At 44.2% G+C, this 25773-nt stretch overlaps 1 protein-coding gene and 1 long non-coding RNA gene across 9 annotated transcripts; one reads left to right on the forward strand and one right to left on the reverse strand.

Moving 5' to 3' along the window:
- The first annotated feature begins 1992 nt into the window (after positions 1–1992).
- Positions 1993–3854, forward strand: LOC134174330 (uncharacterized). The gene is made up of 2 exons (XR_009968604.1): positions 1993–2119; positions 2472–3854. It is a non-coding gene; the product is annotated as an uncharacterized LOC134174330 (long non-coding RNA).
- Positions 3682–23717, reverse strand: PCF11 (PCF11 cleavage and polyadenylation factor subunit). 8 transcript variants are annotated; one of them, XM_062639059.1, is made up of 17 exons: positions 23449–23708; positions 18638–18763; positions 16256–16444; positions 15665–15856; positions 13732–14834; positions 13277–13466; positions 12539–13184; positions 11851–12456; positions 11000–11769; positions 8850–8937; positions 8075–8194; positions 7590–7698; positions 7089–7272; positions 6489–6644; positions 5450–5542; positions 4771–4806; positions 3682–4192 (listed from the first exon to the last, which is right to left on the reverse strand). In XM_062639059.1, exons 1-17 carry the CDS (start codon positions 23635–23637, stop codon positions 3980–3982), a joined length of 5010 nt encoding a protein of 1669 aa, XP_062495043.1. In that variant the 5' UTR covers positions 23638–23708; the 3' UTR covers positions 3682–3979. The 8 variants fall into 8 exon arrangements, with proteins under 8 accessions (XP_062495043.1, XP_062495046.1, XP_062495045.1 ...); XM_062639062.1 differs by adding an exon at positions 19203–19551 and having other exon boundaries at positions 11000–12456; positions 23449–23568; XM_062639061.1 differs by adding an exon at positions 19079–19551 and having other exon boundaries at positions 11000–12456; positions 23449–23568.
- Positions 23718–25773: the final 2056 nt, after the last annotated feature.

Consider the following 25773-nt stretch of genomic DNA (forward strand, 5'->3'; position numbering starts at 1 on the left):
ATCTGACGGCTGAGGAGGCTAACTTCAGATAGCCAAGCATGAGAGAGAAGAACCTAAAAGTTAGTGTTCACCTTCTACAGTAGCCATCATTACAGGATGAAAATGCACTGATTGGATTTCTCGCTGTTAGAAGAAGTCTTGAAGAGGTGGGCTGCTGTTCTCAAGCAAGCATGAAAATGTATGTCTTAAGAAGTATCTGTGCTTCAGTTTCTCTGCCTGTGGAGAAGAAGTGGTGGCAGTAAAAATTTTTATGCAATTTGACATAAAAATATTAAAGAATATAAATGAGATACTGCATGGACATGGAGTCATAGAATGGTGTGGGTTGGAAAAGACCTTAAAGCTCATCCAGTTCCAGTCCCCTGCCACCGGCAGGGACACCTTCCACTAGAGCAGGCTGCTCCAAGCCACATCCAACCTGGCCTGTTCGTGATATATGTAGAACAGAATAGAATTTTAATACAATTAAACCCAGCATTTGCCATTTACCAGTGCCTATTTTCATTTAATCAGTAGTGTGACAGCAGTGCTCAGTGACAGCAGTGCTCAGTGACAGCAGTGCTCAGGCAGATTTGGGGTTGCCACAGAGAGGAAGCGGCGGCTGAAGCTGTTTCATCACCCCAGGCTGACAGTAACACATTGCTCGACCTGGTGGCTGGGTATCGGGGCACTTCCACCTCCGCCTGCTCGGCAGGCTCTGCTTCCGTTAGGAGCCAGGACTCCATCCTGCAAAACACTGTCTGGACAAACAGCACCAGCATAGAAACACCGGATAATTCAGGTTGGAAGCGACCTCGGGAGGTCACCTAGTTCACGTTTATGAATAACATGAAAGTATATTTTGTAGTTTGAGTTGTTTTTAAAAGAGACAACGCCACCATAGGTTCCCCACAAGGGAGCAATTTCTCTTCATGTCAAGGGAGGGCTACAGGCTTCAGTGCAGACACAGACTCACATCAGGGGAGGATATGGCCAGTTCCACCGCTTGCCAAAGTCCTGATGTTTAACACAGTGTTCCAGCACAAGTTCAAGGTTATCCTCTGTGTTTCCAAACCCACAACAAAAGCCAAGGAGGAGCCCTGCCAGCAGAGTGAAGCTTGTCTCCCTTCTCCCTCTGGAGACCTACAGCGTGTGGAGATGGATGCCAAGCGCTTCTGCGTGGCTCTTGGCACAGCCCAAGGGGAGCTCCCCTGGGACTGAGGTTCAGCAAACAGCTGCTAACATTAATTCTGTGAGAAACATGGTCATTTTGAAAGCGAAATTACCGGTTCCGTAATTTTAGTGCAACTTCCCGTCAAAACTGTTACCAGATACTCAAAAGAGAAAACTGTAGAATTAAGGAAGCATTCTGAGATGCCCAGCTACCCAAAACTCAACGAAAGAAATTAAGTGAAGGAGAATATGGCGCAGAACAGGGGAAGGAGGCAACTTCATGTTTTCCAGTGTTTCTGAGCACACAAACCCACCCTGTGCAGCCCCAGGGGACAGGGCGGGCTGGCTGCAGGCAAAGACCGCTGCCACGCTGCCGCCACACCACCGTTACACTGCCCTTCCTCGCCTGCCCGGCGAATATGGAGCAATGCCGGTGTTCGGGGGGGGGGGGGTCCCGGCGGAGCCCCGGGTCAATGGGGTGGGTTTCGGCCGAGGGAGCGCAGGGCAGCGCCCCGTGGGGCGGTCCCCTCATGGCTGCCCGCAGCCCTCATGGAAGGGGAGCGGGGAAGAGTCTCACCGGGCGCGGGACATGGCGGCCCCTCACAGCAGAAGCGGCCGCACGCTCCGTACCCTCCTCCTCGCAGCTCCCGGCGCCGCTGAGGGGTTGCTATGGGCACGGCTATGGGCATGGCTATGGGCACGGCTATGGGCACGGCTATGGGCACAGGGGGCGCTCCCCGCGGGAGGAAAATGGCGGGCGGCGCGGCCATGGTGCCTGAGGGGAGACGAGAGCCCGCTCGCATTCAGGGAGGGAGGGAGGCAGCGGGGGTCCGTCTGCGTGAGCGGCCATGGGGGTGACTGCGGGCGGCGGCAGCGCATGAGGGGAAGGACTTGCACTGCCGGGTGGTGCCGACATCTTTTTGGCAGCCCCAGTGTTGTCATGACACTCCCCAGGGAGAAGTGCAAGGTACGGATCTGTTCTTACCTCCGAACCACCGAGAGGTATTTAACCTCTCCATGCAGGATAATCATGCTCTGTCACGACCTGTACGTGTTTAACCTTCTCTCTCTGCACTGACACATTAACAGGGTACAAGGGGGTGGTTTTTTTCCCTGTGTTTCCAGAGGCCTGCTTCCAGGCAGGATGAACCCTTCCCAATTGGATTTACAGTACATGTTGTTAATTACATGGACCAAGTAAAATCCATTTAGAGCTTAATTACCCTTATTGTGAAGTTGCCATAAATCCTCTTGCTCCAACTTAGATGTCCCTCTTCTATCCCTAGCAGACTGAGTAATTTGTTCCCTTTTTCTAACAGCCTTCAAACATTGGAAGACATCACATCTCTGCTCAGTCTCTTCTGAGTCTGGGGGACTTACAAGTTCAGTCTTCCAGGACATGAAGTGTTGGAGCAAGTAACAAGAGGAGTAACTCACCATAGCACAGCCCACAGCCCACCAGGACTGACTTACCTGATCCATCTCATGGAAGTATTCTTGCTCCTCTAGCTTTTCTCCAAAGCTATTTTTAAGGTTGGCATCTAACAGGGCACTCACAAATATAGCTACAGCCTTAATATGAGTCAAGGAATTACTCACATCTTAAAGTGCTCGAAGATGGGAAGAAGTTGTGAAGATGGGAAGAAGTCGCAGCCAACAGCAAAACCTCCTTCGCAGCCAAGAACCACGAGTGAGTTCTGATCTCCCAACCACCCTCGCTTGCAAGAGTAATACCCTCAAACTGTGGTACTGCTGTGACTTACTACTTGTGTGTCTTGCTCCCAGCACTCCACAAATACACCCGTGGTAGAGGGAATACAACACTAAATGCACACAGCTGTATGATTATTTCCACTCCCACACAAACCCAGTTTTGAAAGGAAGAGACTTACACTCAAATATATGCTTAATTATATTTATTACATTTAAGAAATATTAACATCTCAGGATATCTGGTTTACCATCTAAGTCCAGTCATAAGCAACAAAAAGAAAAGTGTTAACCATGTTTCAAATGAGCATTCTTACATTCATTCCCCCCCCACCCCCCACCCCGTAACGTAAAGAAAAGTGTTCAGCAGTATTAAATTCTTAGGTGGTTGACTAATGGAAGAAAAAAGAATCATTAAAAGTGTCTTTATTACCAGGCATCCTGGTTTAAGTGGTTGTTGGCACTTGTGTTCACGATCAAGCACTCTGGTTGCTTTGTTATATTCTCCCCTTCTACCCAAAACTGTGTTTTTGGTTATTTTTTTTAGGTTTTTTTTAATTTTTTTTTTTAATTTCTATCTGAATATGTAAGTTTGTTCAAATAAGTTTAGAAAGAAAAGAAACCTCGGGTTGCCTGTGAGACGTTCCTGCACTGTGTCCCCACCTCTGTGAGAAATTCCTATCGCCTGTGGCATAACTGAAGGAAGATGATTTGCTTTCTGAATCTTACTGAGCCAAAAGTTCTTGTGTAAGTTCAACTGAAAAAAGTACAGAAACACTGTCTCCGTTTGATGGTGTGCATAAACGTTACACTCCCATATATAGCAAAAATAGCTTTTATTTATAATTTACATTTCCACAAGTGAAAATTGTACATTTTTTACATAGACCATTTCATTCCATTTAATTTTTCACGCATCTATAGAACTTTCACACAATGACACCTGAAACTGTGCAGGCAAGTTAAATTCAAATACAAAAATGTATTTATTACCAAGCAGTAGTTTGAGGCCCTGCCTCAGCTGAACATTTTTATTTCATATAAAAAGTATTTGCCTTCCAGAGAGAACACAGCAGCTCTTCTGTAAAAAAAAAGAATGTTCATAACTCAAGTTAGTTTAAACAGACTCCTCAGGTTCTGTCTTTATGTCTGTAGATGCAGGTGTGCTGCTCTCTTCTGCACAGGCAGGAGGGGTGTCATCAGGTTCTTCTTTCACTTTAGGTGACTCACAGGACTCTTCTGTTTCTTGCTTAACAATGTCCAACATTATATTTAATGGGTTTTCTACAGGAGTCTTGCTGGGAGATGGTGTGCAATCAAAGGATGATGTCTGCAAAGCCAAAGTCAAAGCAGCATTAACACACATTACAGGAAGAATTTTTAGCTCCTTATCCCTTTCACTCTTTCAAAACGCAAACATGTTGATGGTCAGGCACTCAAAACACAAACTTCTATTTCATCAAGATCCTAAGAAAACAAATTTACCTTTTGAATGGCATTACTTTTCACAATTCCTTTGAAACAGTGTCATCCAAGCAGTGATGAAATGCTTAACACACTACCACAAACTACTTGCCTCCCCAAGGGACCTCTACCTCCCAAAACACAACACACCATAACACCCATCTATTCCATTTTTGCAAATTCCTCAGACTACGTGTGTTACTCAACAAATCCAGGATGTGGTTTCAAACCATCGTTTCACTTCAGTTGTGTACAACACAAGCTGTCATGGCACACTGCAACACGAAATGCATCCTGGCTAATTCCGTATTACAAACTTGCCGTGTGAGCCTTGGACAAGAGAAATGGGTAGCTCTGAATGCATCTGCTCCCTGCAAAGGCAGAGCTCCAGCAAACACAGTGAAAGCCAAATGCTCCAGAAACCATGAAGAAGGGTTCACTTACGTTTTGGTAATCTTCGTAGCAAGATGGATGGTAAATCTGAAAGAAAATGGTTATCTATTTAATTACATTAAATGACAGCAGGATGGTTGGTTACACACAGAACAATGACAGTTACACATCATCACACAACGGTATGAGCAGACAAAGTATGGCATCAAATATGACTGGGAAATGATTCTGTATTTATTTAGGGCAAATTATAATACAGGAGCCTGGTTAAGTGCTGGGAATTATCTTATACAGCTGCATACAGAAATAAATGAACCAGTTATCTAACACCTATATAGAAAGACATTCATTTTCCCTTTCAGCACAGCAGTGTAAGGGAAGGCCAATGAGGGTACACTAATGCCACCAGGACTTCATGCACTTCCAAGGGCTGAGATATTTATGTACTTGGAAGCCTGGAAAACTACCATGCGAACTGCCAGGAGAAACACAGCCCTTAGAATCACAAGACCAGAGAATGGTTTGGGTTGGAAAGGACCTTAAGATCATCTAGTTCCAAGGCCTTGCCATGGGCAAGGACGCCTCACACTAGACCATGTCACCCAAGGCTCCGGCCTTGAACACTAACAGGGATGGAACATTAAGTACTAAAACCCATGGCTTTCTCTTTCTTTGCTGTAATTCTGTGGGTTTTTACTATAAATATCACATGTAAGTACAATCAGATTACCTTCTCATCTACTCTAATAGCATTCTTCAGGTGCCACTCTTCCTCTTCCTCATCCCAGTACTGTTCAAACTGCTCTTGGCAAATTTCACAGCTCTGAAAAGTTATTACACAGTAACAGAAATAAATGAGATTATTCCAACACCTTACTGAACACATGAACTTCAGAAACCTAGTGACAGGCAAATAAGGGTCTTTTAAATACATCCAGACTACAACATGATCTGTCTTCCACACTTTAGAAAACATGAATTAGAAGTTATTTGAGTATAGTTTGCACATCAGCATCTGGACCTGACAACTGCTATCTCACTTGAGAAAGGGGAGTTTTGCCCTTTGAAGCCAGCAAGTCTAAGCACAACATTTCATAACAATATAATGCTGGTTTACTGACATATAAAGACAACCTAGCACAAGGATTTAATACTATTTATGGCATTATCTTCACTCTTCTCCTTAACCTGGAACCTCAGGCTAAAAAAAAAGCAGACTATTTAGATGAAGTATTAACATCTGTCATACTTCTGGGCAAAATAATCAAACTGGAGAACAAAGCACAAAAGGTGCTTTTTAAAATTAGAACAAAGGTCTTCATTGCCTGATAGCTAGTTGTATCAACATTTGTACTTGATTACTACACCAATTCACCTACCAAAATACAGCTCTACATGTGACGTTGAGATGTTTCTTTGTCCTAATGCTTATTTTCCACCAAAACAGAAATTCTGTGTAAAAGTATCAAAACCCAGTAAGCCCAATTTGAATGGCAGAGGACCATTTCCAATTCACTTGCTCTAGTTTCCCTACAGAAACATTCAGCAAATTAACACAGTCTGCCCATTTCAAATGGAATGCTGAGGGGCATAGATTTTATTGAACTACAGGTGATTTACACTGCTATCTGCGCCTGGGAAACAACCATTACACAAATACACCACCTGTGGGGTGGCTGCACAGAGATCCAAGAACAAGACTTCAGTCTACATACACTGTATGAAAGAATGTTGTTATCTGAGCTAATAAAATGCAAGCTGAAACTTACCTCAACTGCTCCAGCAGGTCCTGCAGGAACACTCTGAAATTCCTTCTCTTTCGCAGCTTCTTGTGTCTTCAGCACAACCTCTTCATGAGCTTTTTCAAAGAACTGGCTCTTTGCACGCTCCTCGAGGTCAGCTATTTCCTCAAATTCAATCCAGTCCTAAGGAAGAAGGTTTCATTCGCAGTCAGACTCTGACAAATAGCCAGAAATGGCTAAACAATAAGGGAATAAAAAAAGAGCAACAACCAAAAGACATCCCCAAGTACTATAATTCAATGAATTCTCATGAGAGCTGCAGTGCTCCCCACATGCAGCACGAGCACAGTGGGTGCTTTCTCACAATGCCACACTTCAACACTTCAATGCTACATTCTCAGTGCAATGAAAACAGCACCACTGGTCTCACACTGGTTACTGTTCATCACACAATTCCCTGTTGTATTTCAACAGGCGTTTGAGAACTACTTGAAATATCTGAGATGTTGTTTACCACAGGCCAACTTGCGTGATGATGCAGATTTCAACTGCAATACTACAGCCCATACATAAGTAAAACACAGAATCCAGCTTCTAATTTATTAAGCCACACATTGCACTACTTACTGTTAAACTGTAGTACCATCTTCTGTGTGTGATTTTTCTGCTAACATCTTTTTCTGTCCGGTTCTGACGATAATGCCAATCCAAATGATCCGCATAAACATCTGTCTGTGAAGTGGTGAATCTCATTCCACACGAGTAACACTGAATTCCAGTGTACAGACGATTTATAACGCTATCGTAGCGCCTACAGAAAGAGGTGGAAAAGAATTCTTAACATTTCTTTGAAAAGAAGAAGGTAAGAAGTTGCTCAGTAAGTTGCTCAGATGTCCACAAGAGGAAAAACATGAATCTACTGCACAGCCAAAGCATACATGTAGGTAAATTCTCCCTCTTTTTCCTCTCTCAAATTCTCTCAGGCCAACATTAAAACCTGCAGGTCCTCTCAGTCACAAAGTGACACAGAATCTTTCAAAAGCTCCCAGCTGTCTTGGATTAGCTATCTTAGATACGCCTATGTCATTCATTGTTATTGCACTGTAAAGTCAATTCTACTATACTCACTGTCTTAGTTCTTCAACAGTGAAGTTTGTGAGGTCTGGGACATTTTGATCTTCATTCTGGTCATCATCCTCCTCTTCAGCAGCAGGCTGGGATGATCCTTCATTCACTTCTAGAAAGCATAAAGACAGTTTACCAAAATTTCAGTACATCATCAGAAAGAAGTGACGTGCTCCTGACAGCTATTTTTACTCAACTATTAAAAAATACAATGTGACTATGCTAAAATACACATGTGCAACAGCCAAGTCAATCATCTTCTAACATAATTAACATAAATAAAGCATACGAGAAACTATAAGCTACTCAGAATTTCAATTCAGAAAAATAGATACTAAGAATTTACACTTATCACACACTCCAAATTCCTTCCCAAAACCAAAGTTCAGTTTAAAAAAACATGCAGGAGCTCACAACAGCTCTAGTATTTCACTTTACACTTCAGTTGTGGATAAGCTGATTAGTTAGAACATAATGGATCTACATACGTGCTGAAGTAGAGTCAGTTTTTGACAGTTTGAGGATCCCTGTTTTCAGCAGTTTAGCAAACAGCTCATTGACATCAACCTGCCCAAGGTGGTTATCAGGGTATGAATGTGGAACAGCTCCTGGGGAAAAACATCAACGTTCAAGAAGAAGTTGCATCAGAAATTCACTTTCGGCTGCATGTTTCAAAACACACTTTTCCTTCAGCCCCTTGTTTCTTCCTTTTTAATTTCAAATTATTTATCAACTCTCTTTGCTTTATGCCTAATACTTGGCTAATTTCTTCCTCCACAGCAGAAGTGCTACCTAAGCTGGCTGCCCATACACAGATTCCTACTGGACAGTGGTTACCGAAATGCAGCATTTTCTTTATTTAATGCTTAAATATTTCACCAACACCAATCTACTTCATCCCCTACTTGAACTATTTCTGACTTTTTAAAAGCTTTTCATTACTAACCACTCATACATCCATAAAGACTGGGGCTTTCCAGAAAAGCAGACTAAAATGTATTCATTTTCTCTTTTTCTTTAAGCACAGCTACATACCAAACCCACACACTGAATGAGAACTAGTGAAAGCCTTCGCTGTTTGAGGGAAACCCCTGAAAAGATGAAGGTGCTACAGAACCCACATCCACAGACACCTCACTGAGGAGGCTTCCCTCCATCCACACAGACCTTGTACAGTGGGACATTACCAAAGGGTCACTTTTGTGGCCATCAACACAATAATCCAAGAGAAAGAAAAGGACGATCAGTGGTTTTGTTACCCACCTGCAGGGTTCTGAACAAAACCTCCAGGATTTGGCAAATACTGTTGACCTTGGCCATAAGGCCCTCCTTGAGCAGACATGAGAGAAACCTGTGAAAGGCAACATTGAAGTAGTTTGTGTACAAATTTAAGTTTCCTTTTTACAGTTTTATCATTAACATCTCAATATTTCTCAGTATTTTCATACACATTAAATTCCTCCCAGAAGTCAGTTTGCTATCAAAAGGTCCACAAACAACAACATAAACTTTGCCTCATTTTCACTTCCCACTAGAGAAGTATCAGGAACACTTACTCACTTTGCCTAACATTTACATTAGAACAAACCGAAAACCCCACCCAAACCAAACAAGAAACTCCAGACAAAGCCCAAACCAAACCAAAATCCCCCAAACACCATTTCCTGTAGAGCCATAAGCCTTCAATCCCATTTTCCAAACAGTTCTTCCTTTAAAATTGCTCCTGTTCACCAAAAGAGAACTCATCACAAAGAAATTAAAGAAACCAGGAAGGATCTATTAACAAATGCCAGGATCAGTTCTAAGAACCAAAACAGCATCCACTACATGACACACATACAAAAGCAGGATTCTTTCAGCAAACCAGCTACAGTGGGCATCAGATAGAAAAACAGGTTTTATAACATGCTTGTAATAAAAATGAGGTGTTTTCCCCTCAACTGGGTGCTTTCTGGATTTACAAGTTCTTTAAAATCTAGTCGCATTAGAGGTTAGCAGGACAGGTCACCTACTTTCACACAGTAACTTAACTTTTCGTGTTCCATTATTATCCCCAAAAGAAAAATACTTTAAAATCTCTCCTCTCCTGAAACAACACTGTTTTCACTTGTTATTTTCCCCTTTTGGAGAGAGCATTTCAAACAGGGGCCTCAGCAAAGACAATTGAGCTTTTAAAGCATGCTGGTGCCAAGTGAATTTTAGAAGACTATAGTTCAACAATCACAGGATCATAGAATTATCTGGGTTGGAAAGGACCTTAAAGCTCATCCAGTTCCAACCCCCTGCCACAGGCAGGGACACCTTCCACTAGAGCAGGTTGATCCAAGCCCTGTCCAACCTGGCCTTGAACACTGCCAGGGATGGGGCAGCCACAGCTTCTCTGGGGGCCCTGTGTCAGCGCCTCAGCACCCTCACAGTAAAGAACTTCTTCCTTATATATAACCCGAACTTCTGTTTCGGTTTAAACCCATCACCCCTTGTCCTATGTCTACAGTCCCTGATGAACAGGCCCTCTCCAGCATCCTTGTAGGCCCCCTTCAGATACTGCAAGCTGCTCTGAGGTCTCCAAGCAGCTTCTCTTCTCCAGGCTGAACAGAACAATGTCTGTTCTTTCTTAATTCACCCCAGTTATAGGTATCTCTTTAAACCTGCTTGTCATCAGTACCAACAACTGCAAAGAGACCACAGAATTTTGTGCATTCCAGTCCTATACCTCTTAGAAAATGGTGTATATTCACTTACATTATAACAGCTTCCAATGCCTAAAGGGTGTTGGAAGAAGAAAGCTGGACAGGGACTGGATAAGGGAGAATGGCTTTAAACTGACAGAAGGGAGACTGAAATAAGACATTAGGCAGAAGTTCTTCCCTGTGAGGGTGCTGAGGTGCTGGCACAGGGTGCCCAGAGAAGCTGTGTCTGCCCCATCCCTGGCAGTGTTCAAGGCCAGGTTGTACAGGGGTTGGTGCAAGCTGCTCTAGTGGGAGGTGTCCCTGCCTGTGGCAGGGGCTTGGAACTGCATGAGATTTAAGGTCCTTTCCAACCCAACCCATTCTATAATCCCAGTGTTATTTTTTTAATGCTTTATACAGAATTCACTTTTGTGCAAGTATAATAATATATCACAGGCTTCTAATTACGTTTTTCCATTTAAAAATACTAATTTCACTGTCATATTCTGAGCTACGAAGTGATTGTAAAGATCTAGTATTTGCTTTAATTCTTAAAAATAGATTATTCAAAAATAGCACTGTATGTCCTCCTTAAATTATCTAGAACCTACTGAAGCAGGATGACTCTTTTAGCTTTAAACTAGCTCTCATTCTGCCAGGTCTTCAGGAGAACCTTCCAATTTTTAGAAAAACCTGCTAATTCTCTACACAGGAATAGTCCACACGCAAACCATCAGCTCTTACCTGACTACTTCCCATTGGCATGTTACTGAAGTTTCCATACTGAGGACCTTGAAGCCCTTTTTCTTCGAAGTAATGCCCAGCTGCTCGCAGTGGGAAGTTTTGTGCTCCAGGCCCAGCTGGCCCATTAAAATTTGGTCCAGGTGAACCATCAAACAGATCAGGTCTCTGGAACTGCATCCCATGAGATGGTCCATTGTAGCCATGGCCAGGATGGTCAACAAATGGACCACCTTGTCCATATGGTGACAGTTCTAGTCTTGAGGCAGGATGGTTAGCTACATTTTCGAAGCGTGCACCTTGAAGGCCAAGTGGCAAATCAAACCTAGAGGCTGGCTGGTGAGGTCCATCAAATCTTTGAGGTATGGCTGTATCAAAACGTGGTTGTGCCTGTTGCCCAGGAGCCCTTTCAAATCTTGGACCAGGTGTTCCATGGATTCCATCAAATCTTTGTAACAGGGACAACTGTCCAGGCTGACCATCAAATCCAGCTGCGTGACAACCATCAAACCTCGGGCCAGCCCGACCCAAAGGACCATCAAATCTAAGTCCAGCTCCCTGGTGTATTGGTCCATCAATCAACCTAGGACCTACACCTGGTCCTTCCAATCTAAGCCCACCACCTGATGGTCCATGTGGCCCATCAAATCTGAGCCCACCACCTGACGGTCCATGGGGCCCCATGGGCCCCTCAAATCTGAGGCCACCTCCAGCTTGACCATGGGGCCCCAATGGCTGTAAATGTGGCCCCTCAAACCTGAGGCCACCCCCTGGTTGACCATGAGGCCCCAAGGGCTGACCATGGGGTCCCTCAAACCTGAGACCACCCCCTGGTTGACCTCGAGGCCCCATAGGTTGACCATGAGGTCCCTCAAACCTGAGACCACCTGAAGGCTGACCACGGGGACCCTCAAACCTGAGGCCAACTCCTGGTCCTTCAAATCTAGGACCACCTGCAGGCCCCTCAAAACGCAACGGCCCACCTATCTGCCCAAGAGGGCCCTCAAATCTCAATGGACCTCCTCCAGCACCCTGTCCTGGAGGTCCTTCAAACCTCAGGGCCCCTGCCAGCTGCCCTGGTGGCCCATCAAATCTTAGGGCTCCAGCTCCCCCTGCTCCTGCTAGCGGTCCATCAAACTGAGATGCACCCGCTCCCACCAAAGGCCCCTCAAATCTCAGAGCAGCCTGTCCAGGTGGCCCATCAATTCTGGAACTTGCCCCAGCAGCAGGAGCATCACCAAAAGGGCTTCCTTGTCCATCTACTCCAACCCTTGCAGCAGCCTGTCTAGGTGAGCCATCAAACAGAGGTCTCTCTTCCATCAGTGCGCTTATCCTCTGCTTTGCTTCAATGCCTCCAAATCTCGATCCTGGACTTTCTGGAAATGGTGCTTTCTCTGGATCTTCATACCTAGCTCTTTTGAAACGTTCACTGAATGGTGATCTTGGCTCCTCTCGAACACCTAAAAAACCCAGAGCAAACCAGGTAAGTAAGCAGCAATATGTGAGCATTTAAGTGATGGAAAATAAAGGCAAAGCACGCACCAGCTTGCCCAAGAAGTTGTCTTTCCTCACGATTATCGAATCTGCAGACTGCATCACCATCTATTTTCTGGAACTCTGTGGATGTGCTTTTCCCCTGCTGTCTCAGAGCATCTCTGAATTCCTCTGATTCTCCCCAACTATCGTAAGGATCAAAGTTCTTAGAACCTCTTGCTCCCTTAGTAGCATTTTGTTCCTCAAGTCTTCGTCGACCCTCAAGTGGTGAGAGGTTATCAGCAAAAGGTCTGTTAGTGCCACTTACAGGTGAGTGTCTCCTTGCTCTCTCCCCAAATGGCTCTTTCCTATCAAACTGTACTCCACGCTTGGCTTTTGCTTGCTCACACTCTATTCCAGAAAGCAATGCATCAGGTAAATGATAATCCAGAATATCATCAGGATCCAACAGATCAAGCCTTGACAAGGAATGCTGAACTTGAGTTCTTTTTAGCTTAGCCTTATGTTCATAGTACGTTAACTCTGCATCTGACAGAAGAGGTTTCTTTTTCAAACCACATTTTTCCTCTGTAGGGCTATCCCAGACATTACATCTGTGCTTTCCTTCCTGATACTGGAACAGCTGTCGAATCTGATGAGCCACCATGAGGAACTCATCCTGTGTTATTTCACCCGATGTCAACCGTTCATTGGCCTAGAATATAAAGTTAAAGGTTTAGACTTCCAAAAAGCAAAGCAAACTATATCTCCAGGACACTTCTATGAAGACAGACTTATGGTTATTACCTTCTTAAGTAATTCTCTCTTGCTTGCAGATGTCAGTTCCTTGGGAATCTGTAAATTGGCATCCACACTTAACCGGTGCTGCTGCTTTGGTGCTCGGGGTGATAGAATTCCTTTGCCAGCAGGCCAATTTTCCCGGTGTCTTTGGTGAGGAGATTTACCAAGTGCTTGGTGCTCTTCATTCTGCTGTGTGCTGAAAGCAAGAATAGATTTAAAATATAGATTACTTCTTTATTCAGGACATGACTGTTACATTCCTATTACGACTGATGATGGCAAAACAACACTATCACCTTAGAATCCAAGTATACACCATTTCCATATTTCACCAGTAGAAATACATTACAATGATCAATTTTAACCATCTGAACATTGCCTCCTAAAGGTGCCTACACTGAAGTCAGCAGTGGAATCTCCACTGACTTCCAGCAGAAGTTGTTTTAAAGATAGTAACTTACTTTTTATTTTCTTCCCAACCAGATTTCCACCTCTTGCCTGATTTGGACCCTTGCCAGTTCTCTGCGTTCTCCTTTGGATCAGGAGAAGCTTTAGTAGAATGCTGGCCTGCTGTTTCTTGGGGCCTGTCTTCTTGGGCCTTTTTCACTCTCCTCGGATCTCGCACCTCTTGTTTAGCATTCCTCTTAGTCGAATTTCTTTCATCTCTTGCTGCTTGTGTGCTTTCTTCAACATGAGACTGCTTAACACCTATCTGACGGATCTTTCCAATTTTTGGAGTTGATGAAGTAGGAGACAAGCTCCTAAGTCTTCTTTTTGGTGACCTCCTCTCCCGTCTTTTTGGAGAATGTGTAGATGGTGAGCGTGCCTTAGGAGAGCGTGATCGTGACCGTTTCCTATTACTCGATCGCCCTTGTTTCCCACCCTGTTTCTCTGTCTCCTCTGTACTTGTGTCTTGTTTCTGAACAGCACCATTGATGACTTTATTTCTGCTGCCTGCTGCTCTGTGTTCACTTGTCTTATGTTCCTCTTTTTCTTTCTTCTCTGTATTTCTCCTCTTTTCCTTCACCTCCTCCTCTTTGCCATCTTTATCTTGAAGATGTCTTTTCAGTCTTGGATCCCGCTTACTAATATCAGATACTTTCGTGCTTTCACATTCCTGGCTTTTAGTATCTTTAGTACTGGGTTGCTTATTTTTCAAAGGGGATGGTGATTTAGATTTTGCTTCTGACTGCTCAAGTTCCTTCTTCTGTGTTTTTTCACTTGTTTTCGATTTCTCCTGCTTTGTTGAGCTCTGTTTTTCAGACTGTGTTTTACTTGTCTTGGTATCAGACTGATTGGTTGTGCTTGGTGGAAACTCTTTCCTATGAGACTGGTCTTTACCATGAGAAGAATGTTGACTCATCCTATTAAGCCGAGGATCCCTGTTTGCTATTTTGACATCATGAAGTGGAGGACTTGGGGATGGCTTGCTTTTTTCAGATTGCACAGCAGTCTGATGAGGTGCTTTAACTGTCATGGGAGGTGTGGAAGACATGTGTTGCTTAGAAGGTGCTGGAACTGAAGCTACAGATGATGATCCTTGCTGAACACTAAGAGATACAGCCTGAAACAGGAAAATATCCTGCATTAATCTGCATGACACAACTACCTCAAGATGTTCATGTTCTTACCTCAAAACCAAAACTATAAATGGAAATGTCTTGAAAGTTATGAGTCACCCATTTAACTGAAAATGACCCACTGTTAATTGCAAGTGTTAAACTAACACAGTGCCATTACAAAAGATGAAATTCAAATATAATATAAACCAGTACTACAAAGTCAATACTGTAAAATCTGTACTTTAGGCACATGTTCTCATTACAGTGTTAGCTTTCTATATATTCCACACACTCAAGGCAACTAAGCTGCCAAGCAGCTGATATAATAATGTTCAGGTTTCTGTGCCTCAAAGATGCTTTATTTTGCTATCATCAACTGCCACCACAGCAAGACTTTTAGTTACGAATGTAAACCAATAGAGCTTAACCACCATCTTCAGATGGTGGCATCAAACCATCTTGACCTAATGAGGAAGGTGACTTTGTTTCCAACAGTCAGGCTTTCCCATTCTGCAAGAGCAAATATATTTGAAAAAGCCTTGCTTGATATGAGCCACAAGAAGAGGTGGAAGAAGAGGCAGGCATCATTTTGGAGAGAAGTTAAAACACAAAACACCGAGAACTTCACCTTTTTTTAACCTCTGAGTGGAATTCTTAAGGATTTTAGGAAATAAGTAACTGTTCAGGAACCCCAGATCAACTTGCACTGCTCTAGTCCTAAAACAGCTACTCACCCAAGGAAAAAACAAGACTGTAGTTACCGGCACACCTAAGCGCTGTCCAGGATAAAGTGAGACCCAACTACACAAGTTTCACCAACTCTCCTACTCACCAACTGTGCTTTCGTCTGTTCCAGCTCCAGCTCTAATTTTTTTTGTTGAAGTTCTAACAACTGCTTTTGCTTTGCAAGCAATTGCTGCCTTATTAGTTGCTCCTGTGTCAAATTCTTTTGTATTTCGGGAACAGCAGGAGGAGTAGAGGCACCAGAAGTTATAGCAGAGGTAGGCGTAGCAGATTCCTCTGGCTAGAAACACAATAAATGAAAGTTACATTTAAAATCCTGGTGGAATCAAACAACTCCATCTCCTTTAAGTGCTACCATGATCCAGTACTGGCACTTAGGTTTGTACAGCAGTTAGAAATTGCATTTTTAATGCAAAATGTAATTAGAACTATATAAAACTTTTTGTTCCACTGTGACTTCCTCCTGCGACAAACCTATCATTATAAATTCACCATGTTCCAAAATCAAGAATAGTTTTGAAATACACAAACCAAACCCATCAAATACTCTCAATTCAGAAATGCATCTTACCTTGCAACAAAGGTTACTTCATTCACAACCAACTGTCAAAAAGCAGCATACAAACAACGAAAATGACACGTTTTACCATCTGTTCATAGAGGAGGCAGAAACACTTACCGATTTATTTAAAAACTTAGGATTCACATGGATGCTAGAAGTATTCACATTTGGGGGCAGAGGCTTAATTGGCCAGGCTGGATCTAATGAGTTGACTCTGACATCAAGTGCATACAGTTTCTTCAAGGGAAAAATATCATCCCATGTGGAGCGTAACTTAAATAAACTTTTCCTAGTATTCTCATCCACCTAAAACAATAAAACAATTCTATGGCTTGTTAAGTTAATATAAAACAATTTCTTAAACTTTTCTGTAGAACTTAGTTCATTCATTTCCTAGTACTAGCAACAGTTTGCTGGTTTAAACACAGAATTAAAGCAGTGCAGATCATATATCTATACCAACAGAATCAGTAACAGCAGCTCAAAATGTGGGATTGTTGTTTCAAGGCCACTGGAAGGTTTTATTGTGTATTACCATTCTCTGAGCATTTTCTTTCAACTTTTCCATTACCAAAATTCTCATTTTACTTGCCCAATTTCTGTGGAAAAAATACAGTAACAAAAATATTGAAAGGCAACAGCCTCTGAGACAACACATTGGTCTAGTGTTTGTGCTAACTGGAGTACAACAATGACAAACAGATCAGGAAACCACAAACTGTGCACAGGAAAGGTGTTTTGCTCAGCTGTTCAGCCACTGAAGGACTTTTTTTCCCAACAAATGCCACAAAAGGACTATTTTAAGTTAACTGTATTTCAGTTCAGCTGCAAACTTAGACCCATCTGTGAGCCACAGATCAAGAGGACCTGTAGGACCACTGTCCATTTTATCTCTTCACAATTTGTTTGGATCATCATGACAGGTAGAAGTTGGAAATTTGTAGTAAAGCAAAATACCATTCATCACATAACTTGAGAAGTTCAATGAACAATAAATGAAAAATATTTAAGAACAAATATATGCAGCTGTCCTAATGTTAATGTCCCAATTCAGCCGTTAAGTACTGACTCTGTGGGTGGGTTTTGCTGCAGTTTAGTCTTTAATATGTTACAGCAAGACACAGAACAGTCTGGGAAGGTCAGAGGTTCTTTCAGGGAGGAGCAGGAACTTCAACAAAAGAAATTCCTACTTAGTTACTGGGGGGGTTCCCTGTAAAATTTTCAATGAGAGGGTTTGGAGTTCACTGCAGAAGGTGAAAAAATGACTGAGCAGAAGTTTCTGCCTTCATCGAATGTCCACTGACTGACAAAACAGAACTTGTAATAATGTCAGTGCTGGAATACTACTTGCATCTTTCAACACGAGTAGTTAAGCTATTAGAAGTGATTACTTTACACAATTCATTAATACACATAAAGTAAACAGTTTTAGTTAGTTTAGCAAACAGTTAACCTATAAAACTCTGAAAATCAGTTATTATCCAGAGCTTCAGCTGCAACATTAAATGCAACTCAGTAAAAAAAATACATTCACAATACTGAAAAAACAGAGTATCTACCTATCTTCATATGAGAGCTTAAGTGTTCTATGATCATTATTACCATCTATTCCTTATTTCTTTATGTGTATTACATCTGAAAACCATATACAAAGCATAGCGGGATTTCAGATCCTGATATGTAATGACAGATAAATACACAAACATCTCATTCATACGAGATGCAACTCTCTTAAATCACAGGAAACCATAGAAGCTAACTCTTCATTTCTGATCCAACTTAAACACATTCAAGTCCAGCCTTCCAAAAACTGGACTTTGATTTGCCTTTCTTACTGCGAAATACGCAGAATTACTTCCTGGGTTTAAAGATCAAGAGCAAAAAATAAAAGATATGGCAACAGCTCTCAAGGTTAAATGAAATTAAACCATATTTGTCATGTAAAAGAGCAATACATTCTAACATCCTTCTCCCCTAGCATTTTTTTTTCCTTCAAATCACAGACCACCAGGAAAGAACTGGGTATCAGTGCTATTCATTCTTTGCACTTTAAGCACTCATTCTGCGTATCACAAATCAAGTAAATCAGACAAACCTAACTACAGCAGAGAGAGGCTCTGAGGAAATCCACCAGAAACTGATTCTCAGTCTATTCTTTGCATAAAGACTATTTACGATCTTAAAACTAAACCAACAATTCGCAATTAATTGGTCTATACATGAGAGAAAGTCCATCCAGGTAAACAAAATCCTATTAGTAAAATCTTGCCTGGATATAGGAAAATTACAGATGGTTATAAACCAAATTAAGAAAGACTCTGCTAACATGTAACTCACATGCTTGGTATTTCGCAGTACAGACACAGTACTGAGATTGACATAAACCAACCAATCTGTATAGTTCAGCACCCAAGAAAACCCAAAACTGAAAGCAAGTATTTATTTTACCAGGAACATGTATTTTCTTAGAATACAGAACTTTTCTGAAAGTGTATATACCTTTTCAAATACACAAATAAATGTTGCAACTAGGTTTTTAGTAAATGCAGTAAGATACTCTCTTCCGACATTCTTGACAATGGAATCCATAAGGTACATAACAGGAAGCTTCTCTGATGCAGGAGCCTGGAGTAATAAGAAGAAACTGAGAAGTTTAGTACAATAAAAACATATGCTACACTTTTTAAATAGAGGGATTACCAATCCCAGAAATACAGACCTCTCTTTTTGGTTGCCACTATAAACACCAAGGGAATTGCCTTGGGAATTTTTCTGTTTATACAAAAACTTAATCTGGAAAATCGATAACTCAGTTCAAAGTATAGCACGGTGGGTCTATCACACAAAAAAAGGAACACCTCAGGTTATTCTGTGTACCAAAGCTTGGAAAAAGGCAAAAAGAAAAAAAAAAAAAAAAAAAGAAGAAAAAAAGAAGCCCACAAGACAGTATTGCTGCTATGTACTGATGGAACCTCTGAAAAGCCACTTGAGAAAGCAGGTTTTTAAGTTAGGAGTCAGTCAGTAGCACTTCAAGGAACGTCTAAAAAAAGTTTCTAATTCAAACCTCCCGAATGCTCAGTTTTTTCTGGGTTTCATAGAACTCAAATCAGACTTCTGGCAAATAGCCCCAGTCAGGGAACTTCTGTAGCTGTTGAGTATCAGTCATTTAATAAACCACACGTAGAACAGGTCACAGTTATCTCAGCATAATCCACACAGATGGAGGGAGTCCCATTCTCTGCAGGCACTTGCAGGCAGCGACAGTTCAATTTCCAGACTGCATGCAAAAACGCACAGTCACAAGGTTCAAAATCCAGAGAGAACTCAAGTATCTGGTCAACCGGGTAAAGGCACAGACAAGCTCAGGAACCGCAACCAGGGAGTTGCACAGAAGGGAGTCTTCAAGGACACAGCTGCTACAACAGGAGGCTTGGGTTTTGTTATTTGGGTTTGGTTGTCTGGTTTATATCCAGTTTCAAAACTTGTAATAAGTTTGTGCAAAGGTGTGGTGATGCTGGACCACTACAGCGACTTCCAATGTACACAAAGCACTACCAGCCCGATCGAGGTGATTTTAATGCCCACCACTGGCTTTCACAAAGCAGAAGGCACAACAAAGTTCCAGAACACGTCAGCAAATACACAGACTTGTGGAAAAGGACACGAAAGACACCACCACAAGCTGTGTTGACCTTGACCCCCTTAGAAGAGCATCCACTTGCAATACTTTTAAGTCCCATTAACCACGCGGTGAGATCAGGATAAAAACAGAGTAACTCCACTCACTGCTCATTTTAAACAGGACAGGCTACTGGGTTCATTAAGGACACCGTACATCGCAGCCCCTTGTCCAGACAGGTGTGTGGAAGTGTTCTTGCTTTACAATTTTAGATTTAATTCCCCTTTTAGGTGGTTCACAGAAGGGCACCAGGTCAACAATACTTTTAGATGGGTAAACCACAAATGTTTCCTCACCCTTAAATGTGTATTTATTTACCATGACCTGAAACTTAACATTGAAGAGGGCAGAATTCCTTGTTAGTTGGGGACAGGGAGGGGAGTGCCTTTGAGCACACTGAAAAAAGTAAAAACAGGCAGGTGCTGTATTTTGTCCATAAAAAGACAGGAAAATGCAGTAAAGTTAACCAAATTAAGTTAAATGCAGCACACTAAAAGCCTATCTTACACTACAATGTATTCAATTTGTAAACAAGCTAATATGCAAGCGTTAGAATAAAGGCATCTCTCTAGTGCCAGAAATCAAAGCTCCCTGGCTCTACAGCTACTTAGTATTAAAATGCTTGTGGAACACGGGTTTCTTCTTTCAAGCAGTCTGCACAGTGACACATTAAAAACACTAAGTTCTGAATGTCTGCCTTTAGAAAAAAAATGAGAGTGCACTATTTCTGACTTTTAAAGTCAGCTGTTAGAGAAAGAAAGAGCTGTCCCAGAAGTGCCTATGCCCAAGAGCTACTAACACAGTATGTTAGACTCATTCCACCTCACCAATGAATGGAAGTAACTCACTATATACAGCCAAGGTTTGAGACACTGGGGAATCATTTAGTAGCAAAAGCAATGTAACATTTAACTGTCACTTTCGTTACGCATCGGACTGTTAGAAGTAATCGTACACGGAAGCACTGTCGCCTCGTAAGGAAGCCTACTTCAAACTATGGCACGGATTAGCATCTTAGCAGCGCACCCTGCTTCAAAGATAAGCTATCCAGGTGTCAGATTTTAAGAACCACGACTTAAATATGGTCAGACTATTTAAGTCTTCCCTCCTGGAAATGTTTATTAGGTATCTAGCCCATACTCCAGTAACCACTCAAGGGAACCCCAGACTGGAAAGGATTTTGTTTTCAAGTGGTCTATACAACACCCCCTAGCAAGAAAGATGCCCGCTAACCGAAAGGCGCCACACCACCACCAGAACACAGAACACCACTAACTGAGCTCATCTGCTTTAAAGACTTCATTACAGAATTCCCACTCTTCCTTCAAATAATGTCGGAAAGCTATTGTTGGAAATGTGTGGCTCTTTTTTATTAGTTTCCTAAAAGATTTCAAGCTCCAAATCGGACCCCAAGTCACAAACTTGTGCAAAAACTGGTTTTTAAAAAAGAACCATGTATACAAAATGGGTCTTGGAAAACAAATTCTGCACTATACAGTGGTAAATAAAAAGACAAATACATATTTCACACTTTTTATTTACAAATAGTATCATACCAGTCACACATTTCAGAACCATTTATTCAATTGCAAAGCAGACCACTCGAGTTTTACACTAAACAAACTGTCTCCAAGGCAACACTTTTTAAAAGTGGCTTAGCAAAGGAGATCACTTTCCCAGAAACAACTAAAAACTTGCCTTCGATAAAACCACAGTCACAAACAGTAACTAGGCAAAACTAACCATTGATACAGGAGTTCAGACATCTTGGAAAAAAAAAGAGGAAAAAAATAGAAATCACACTTCAGGGCAGGCTCTGAATCACCCAGAAATGAAGAAGGAAAAAATATTGACAGCATTGATTATTTATCACAAATCATTTTATACACATCCACTGCCCTTTAGGAGATATAATGGTGAGATCTATTCGATTATTAGGTCACCTCCCCAAGGAATGGCAAAACTCAGCCACTGGCAGCATTTAAAAGTAGACTGGAAGAGGTCTGTGCAACACTAAAAAGCCACCCTGCGTTGATAAAAAGAGCAACTTCTTAAAGAGATCCTTCCCTCCCCATCATTAGATAGTACAATTCTCACCATTATAAACCACGATTTCAAGCCAAAGGGAAAAAAGCCTTTGAACACGTGAGATCAGAGGGTGCAAGGGAAACCACGGGGGAGGGGTGACTGGCACGAGTAGGGGAGGAGGAATTGAAAGAAGAACCCTTTTCTTACAAAAAGCTGCTGTTAAAAAGGTGCTGTAAACCCCCCTCCATGTGCTGTGGCTGACTGATGTCAGCAACTGCCTGGGTTGGGCGCAGAGGGAGCCTCCTCTTTCCCTTCTTTTTATATCATGTGCCTTTCAGACGCCATGTTAGGATCCTACAGGCTGCTGCAGTTTCTACTGTCGGGGAGAATTTCTTCTTCCCCATCCTGAACCGATACACTTCTCTAACCAAGATACACACGCACACAAACACTGCCGTTAATCGGGGCACAGAGCACCTGAAATCCAAACAGATTACCCCCAAACCCACAGAATTTTCTCTATAATCAGGCAGAGCAAAAAAACCCCCCCCCCCCCCCCCCGCCCTTACCACCACACACTTCTCTATCCGGAGCGGATCATCACCTTTCAAACTTTTCTATGAGGGTGCCCACCCCACCAAAATTAGTATCTCACTGGGAAAATCGCCTTAACTGATACTTATAAGTCATTATATTTAGCCCTTTAGAAGTGGACAATTTGCGTGCTATGAACTTAAACCTCTTTAAACTACCCCCCCCCCCAATAAAAGTAAAAAATTAGAAGATCTTCCACAAGCTGTCCCCATCGGCCTCTCTCTACCGATCGCGATGTATCGAAACCACTAAATTCAAGGGTTTAGACACCAGCCTAACTGCACGCTGGCTCCATGTAGGGGGCAAACCCAGCTCCAAGGGCGAGGTGCCGCTGCCCAGTCACTGCCAGGCCGCCATGTTGTGCCTGCTATTTACACGGGGCTTCAAACGCGAGCTTGCAGTTGACGGTGGGGCGAGTCCCAAACCCTCCCTTCTACTGCCAACAGGGTGGCGTGGGGCTGGTCCCCTCCCCCGAGTTCCCTGCTCCCTACGGGGTGAAGGGTAGAAGAAGCAGCAGCCTTAAACTTAGCGATTAAAGGAGAAGCCCCCCCCGTCCACCCCGTGCTCCCTGGCCCCAGCTGAGGCACGCTGCCTGGTTCCCCACAGCCACTCCGGCCTCTTGCTCCTCTCCCCATCCCTCCACCTCAGCCCAAACCCTGCCCTCTCTGCTCGCCCCCTCCACTGCCTCACGTCCCCCTGCCTCGCCTTCTCCTCGTCTATACCCGCCCCGCCGCTGGCCTCCTCGCCCCATCCGGCCCTCGGCCTCCCCTCTGCCTCGCCCCGCTTCCCGCCCCTCAGGCCCTCTCGCCTCGCTGCCTCACCCCGTTCCCTCCTCTCTCCTCCTGCCTCTCCCATCCGCCCGCCGCTGCCGGCTCCTCCCGCACCCCTCCTCACTCTCATCTCCCCCACACACCCTTTCCTCCTAGCCCCCGAGGCCGCCCTAGCCCGCTGCCCCGGCCGATCCCCCCAGCAGTATAGGTAGGAGTAGTAGTCGGTGGAATATAAAAACCTTGGCGATTTGCGCCTCGATCAGGGAGACGATGTCCTTGGCGAAGGGCACGTTCTCCTCGGCCAGGATGGTCAGCATGTTGATGTGCGGCTTGCTGTTGAACGTCAGGTCTTCCAGCGACGACTGGTAATCGCGGCACGCGTCCTCCCGGGCCTCGCTGCTACCAGCGTTGCTCTCCGGGGCCGACATTGCTTTACTCCGACCGGGGGCCCGCACCAGGACCCGATACCCAACCGAGCGACAAGCCGCCCTCCCCGCGCTTCCCCCCTTGCCGCCGACCGCCGCCGAGCGATGCCGCCCCCCCCGCCGCTGCCGCTGGGCTCCTCTACCGCATCCTCCGTGCTGCGGCTCCCGCGGGCTGTGGCGATGCCGCGTGTGCTGCCGCTGCCGTCGGCCGCCGCCGGCTCAGTCTCAGCGCTCACAAAATGGCGGCGGCGGCGGCGGCTCGCGAGCCTCCTTCCTCCAGCCGTTGCGTCATGTGAAATTGTGCTAGCGTTGATTGGTCCCCTGTGTGAGCCCGCCTTTCCGCTCAGCCCGCCAATGGGACTGCGCGGCGCGGACCCATCGTCCCGCCCCCCAGTCGCTATTGGGCCAGGCGTTGCCGTGGCAGCGCTGTTACCCACCGCCCCCGGGTGGGCCTGCGGCCTGGAGCGGGACGGTGGCGGGCGGTGCGGGGCAGGGAGTCCCTGGGGAGCGGTCCCTGCCCCGGGGAAGCGGAGAGCAGGGGCTGCCGGCAGCCCCGTACCGGAGGGATCGCTCGCTGCAGCGAAGCGGGCTGTGCCAGGCCGCAGCACTCGCGTAGGCCTGTCAGCGGGACGCGGCCTTGTCCTCCTGAAGAATGGCGGTGCCCCAGGGGCTGGGGCCCGCGGTGATCAGGGTCCCGGTTAATGCGGGTGTGTTCCTACTTGATGGGTATTATCTGCCCCAGCAAGTGTCTGTGGGCTCCCGGCTTCACAGAATCCCAGACTGGTTTGGGTTGGAAGGGACCTTAAAGCTCATCCAGTTCCAACCCCTGCCATGGGCAGGGACACCTTCCACTAGAGCAGCTTGCTCCAAGCCCCTGTGTCCAACCTGGCCTTGAACACTGCCAGGGATGGGGCAGCCACAGCTTCTCTGGGCACCCTGTGCCAGCGCCTCAGCACCCTCCCAGGGAAGAGCTTCTGCCTAAGAGCTCATCTCAGTCTCCCCTCTGGCAGATGAAAGCCATTCCCCTTACCCTGTCAGCACTTGAACCTTTTAATTGGTCACACCACTGTTCATAGGTCTCAGCAGAGCCTTTTCACTTCACTAACAGAATCATAGAATCATAGAATCATAGAATAGTTAGGGTTGGAAAGGACCTTAAGATCATCCAGTTCCAACCCCTCTGCCATGGGCAGGGACACCTCACACTAAATCGTATCACCGAAGGCTCTGTCCAGCCTGGTCTTGAACACTTCCATGGATGGAGCATTCACAACCTCCGTGGGCAACCTATTCCAGTGCCTCACCACCCTAACAGGAAAGAACTTCCTCCTTATATCCAATCTAAATTTCCCCTGTTTTAAGTTTAAACCCATTACCCCTTGTCCTATCACTACAATCCCTGATGAAGAGTCCCTCCCCAGCATCCCTATAGGCCCCCTTCAGATACTGGAAGGCTCCTATGAGGTCTCCACGCAGCCTTCTCTTCTCCAGGCTGAACAGCCCCAACTTCCTCAGCCTGTCTTCATACAGGAGGTGCTCCAGTCCCCTGATCATCCTCGTGGCCTCCTCTGGACTTGTTCCAGCAGTTCCATGTCCTTTTTATGTTGAGGACACCAGAACTGCACACAATACTCCAGGTGAGTTCTCACAAGAGCAGAGTAAAGGGGCAGGATCACCTCCTTCAACCTGCTGGTCACGCTCCTTTTGATGCAGCCCAGGAAATAATAATAGGAGAGAGCTACTGCAGTCAGAAGTAACAAAACCTCCCCTTGATCACCAGATTTGCTCAAATGAAGTTAACTTGCTTGCAAACCATCTTACGGTATAGTCATTCCCTCCCCACACTGCGTATTACTTGCTTACTGTGCAGAAGTGTTGGCATTTGAAAGTAGGTCATTGGCAAATGCTTCTTTGAGATACACTTTGGAAAACACATTCTATGAAAACATATTTAAAATGAAAAATACGTATAGTATATATGCATAATAAGTATGAATATAAATATGTATTTATGTGTGTAAATGTAAATGTAAACATAGATATAGATACATAGATACAGATACATAGATATAGATATATGTCTGTATATATATGTTCTGCAAATACAGGAGAAATGTAGCAAAAATGGAGACCTAGCAA

The sequence above is a fragment of the Pezoporus occidentalis genome, unplaced genomic scaffold (genome assembly GCF_034315485.1).
Source record: "Pezoporus occidentalis ecotype Australia unplaced genomic scaffold, CSIRO_AGI_Poc_V1 ctg6, whole genome shotgun sequence".
NCBI lineage: Eukaryota > Metazoa > Chordata > Aves > Psittaciformes > Psittacidae > Pezoporus > Pezoporus occidentalis.

Excerpts from the sequence above, each read along its gene's own strand:
- PCF11 (XM_062639057.1), bottom strand. The coding sequence starts at position 23,637 with ATGTCGGCCCCGGAGAGCAACGCTGGTAGCAGCGAGGCCCGGGAGGAC. Across the intron at positions 13,185-13,276 it reads AGAGAGAATTACTTAAGAAG|GCCAATGAACGGTTGACATC; the intron begins GTAATAACCATA and ends TTTATATTCTAG. Across the intron at positions 8,938-10,999 it reads TGCCAATGGGAAGTAGTCAG|GTTTCTCTCATGTCTGCTCA; the intron begins GTAAGAGCTGAT and ends TGCCTTTCACAG.